Source organism: Aplysia californica, unplaced genomic scaffold (genome assembly GCF_000002075.1).
Source record: "Aplysia californica isolate F4 #8 unplaced genomic scaffold, AplCal3.0 scaffold00559, whole genome shotgun sequence".
NCBI lineage: Eukaryota > Metazoa > Mollusca > Gastropoda > Aplysiida > Aplysiidae > Aplysia > Aplysia californica.
In genome coordinates, this window is record NW_004797829.1 from 280450 (window position 1) to 282128 (window position 1679).

Here is a 1679-nt window from a genome sequence, read left to right on the forward strand (position 1 = left end):
TTTTCCGTTAAAAAAAGGAGGAAAAAAAAACATTAAAAAAAAAATCCTTCTTTTTCCGGATACCAGGGAGCCTACCATTAAGATGTCGTAAGACACAGAAGCCAACCTTCCATTGATTGAAGTAGAGCTTCGGACAAAGACTTTTGTAGCACAAACAATGTAAATCAATAAACCAATAGGTGTTTGTGGTTGGCGGGTGCTCTGGTGTGATTTGATCCTTCTTTCCTATCAAACATCTATCGTCCATATATCTCTCCTCCTTTTTTGTGTGTGTTTGTTACTCTCTTGTAACACATCTATTCTTCGGCACTTATATGAACTTTTTGTGTTGCAAGTGCCAAAAAAATGTTTTTACTAAAACTCAAAAATCAATAGCTGAATAGAAACTATAAATCAGTGTCGTGTAATTATATAAACCGTGGCCAAATTCTGCCGTAAGCTGACAAAAAGCCTTTTCTTCATCAATAACGCCAGTTTCTTTTTATTTGCTACATCGATAGCCTGATCAGTTAACCTTCTTGTGTGAAAAAAAATCAAAGTGATACTGCGATTAGTTTTTGAATAGGTTAGAAAACCAACTTAGGAAGAACGCCTTTTTTATATGGTTACGCTGACAAAAAGCCTTTTCATCTCGAAACTGCCGTGAATACGAAAAAGACGTTAAGTCAGCGAACGGCTGAATTGGTCACTTTTAAGGACAAAGCGGGTTAACCCAGATTTCGGGGGTTTCCAGAAATCTTGACCTTCACCAAAAGTGGGCATTGCCCTACCTATAGGAGAACTTTGGTTTCATTGGTGTGTATATTTGTTTGGCCAGACAGAAAACTCTCCTTTTCTTTTAAAGAAACTGAACAAGGGGCAAAAACTTTACCTTCGATTTTCTCAAAACAGCATTTTTGGGGGATAGCCCCCTTGTGCATAAAGGCGACCAAATCTTGCTCACTGTAAAATGGCGCACATGTAGTACTTTGACCACTCACCTTCAGGTCCAGGGCCCGCAGCTCCTCTCTGACGTCAGCCTGGCAGCTGACCACAACCAGCAGACACAGGAGGGTGGACACGGCGAGGGACAGAACTGGACGTCTGTCCATCTTTGGCCTGTCCGGTTTTGGTAGTTTTTTGTGGGGGGGGGGGGGGGTGCTTGATTTAGCAGTTGATTGCATAAAGTATGAAAATGGAAACAATTTTGCTGAATTGCAATTTGCAGGGAGAGAAAAACAAAATATAATAATACTGTTTCGTAGATGAATTGATTACTTGACTGTTTGATTTTGATGGGTTGGTTCATTGGCAAACTTATTTGTTAGACTGATATTTTGCTTGGGTGATTGGTTGATTGGTTGATTTCCGATTCGGTTTGTTGATTGGCTGATGGGTTGAATGATTGAAGGGTTGATTGGTTGATTGATTGATTGATTGATTGATTGATTGATTGATTGATTCATTGATTCATTCATTGATTCATTCATTGATTCATTCATTGATTGATAGACAGGTGTTTGGCTGATTAGTTTGAAATGAAGCAGCTTGGCTGGTTTATTGGTTGGTTGTTGTGGTTTTTTTTGTTTTGATTTTGATTGACTGATACATTTCGTCGCAGTGATGAGACACGACAACTGATGAGGACATAGAGACAAATTAAAGTAGACAGGGTGAGTATGGAAAGGAAAGAAAGAAGC

The 1679-nt window shown here is 39.1% G+C and overlaps 1 protein-coding gene across 2 annotated transcripts in view; it reads right to left on the reverse strand.

The window, feature by feature from the left end:
• LOC101863049 overlaps positions 1–1123 on the reverse strand; it is an 18504-nt gene extending 17381 nt beyond the window's left edge. For both annotated transcript variants that reach the window (XM_013087219.2, XM_035972029.1), the window contains exon 1: positions 981–1123. In XM_013087219.2, the coding sequence (XP_012942673.1) occupies positions 981–1091 (111 nt within the window). In that variant the 5' untranslated portion in view covers positions 1092–1123. The remainder of the gene's footprint in view (positions 1–980) is intronic.
• Between the last annotated feature and the right edge of the window lie 556 nt (positions 1124–1679).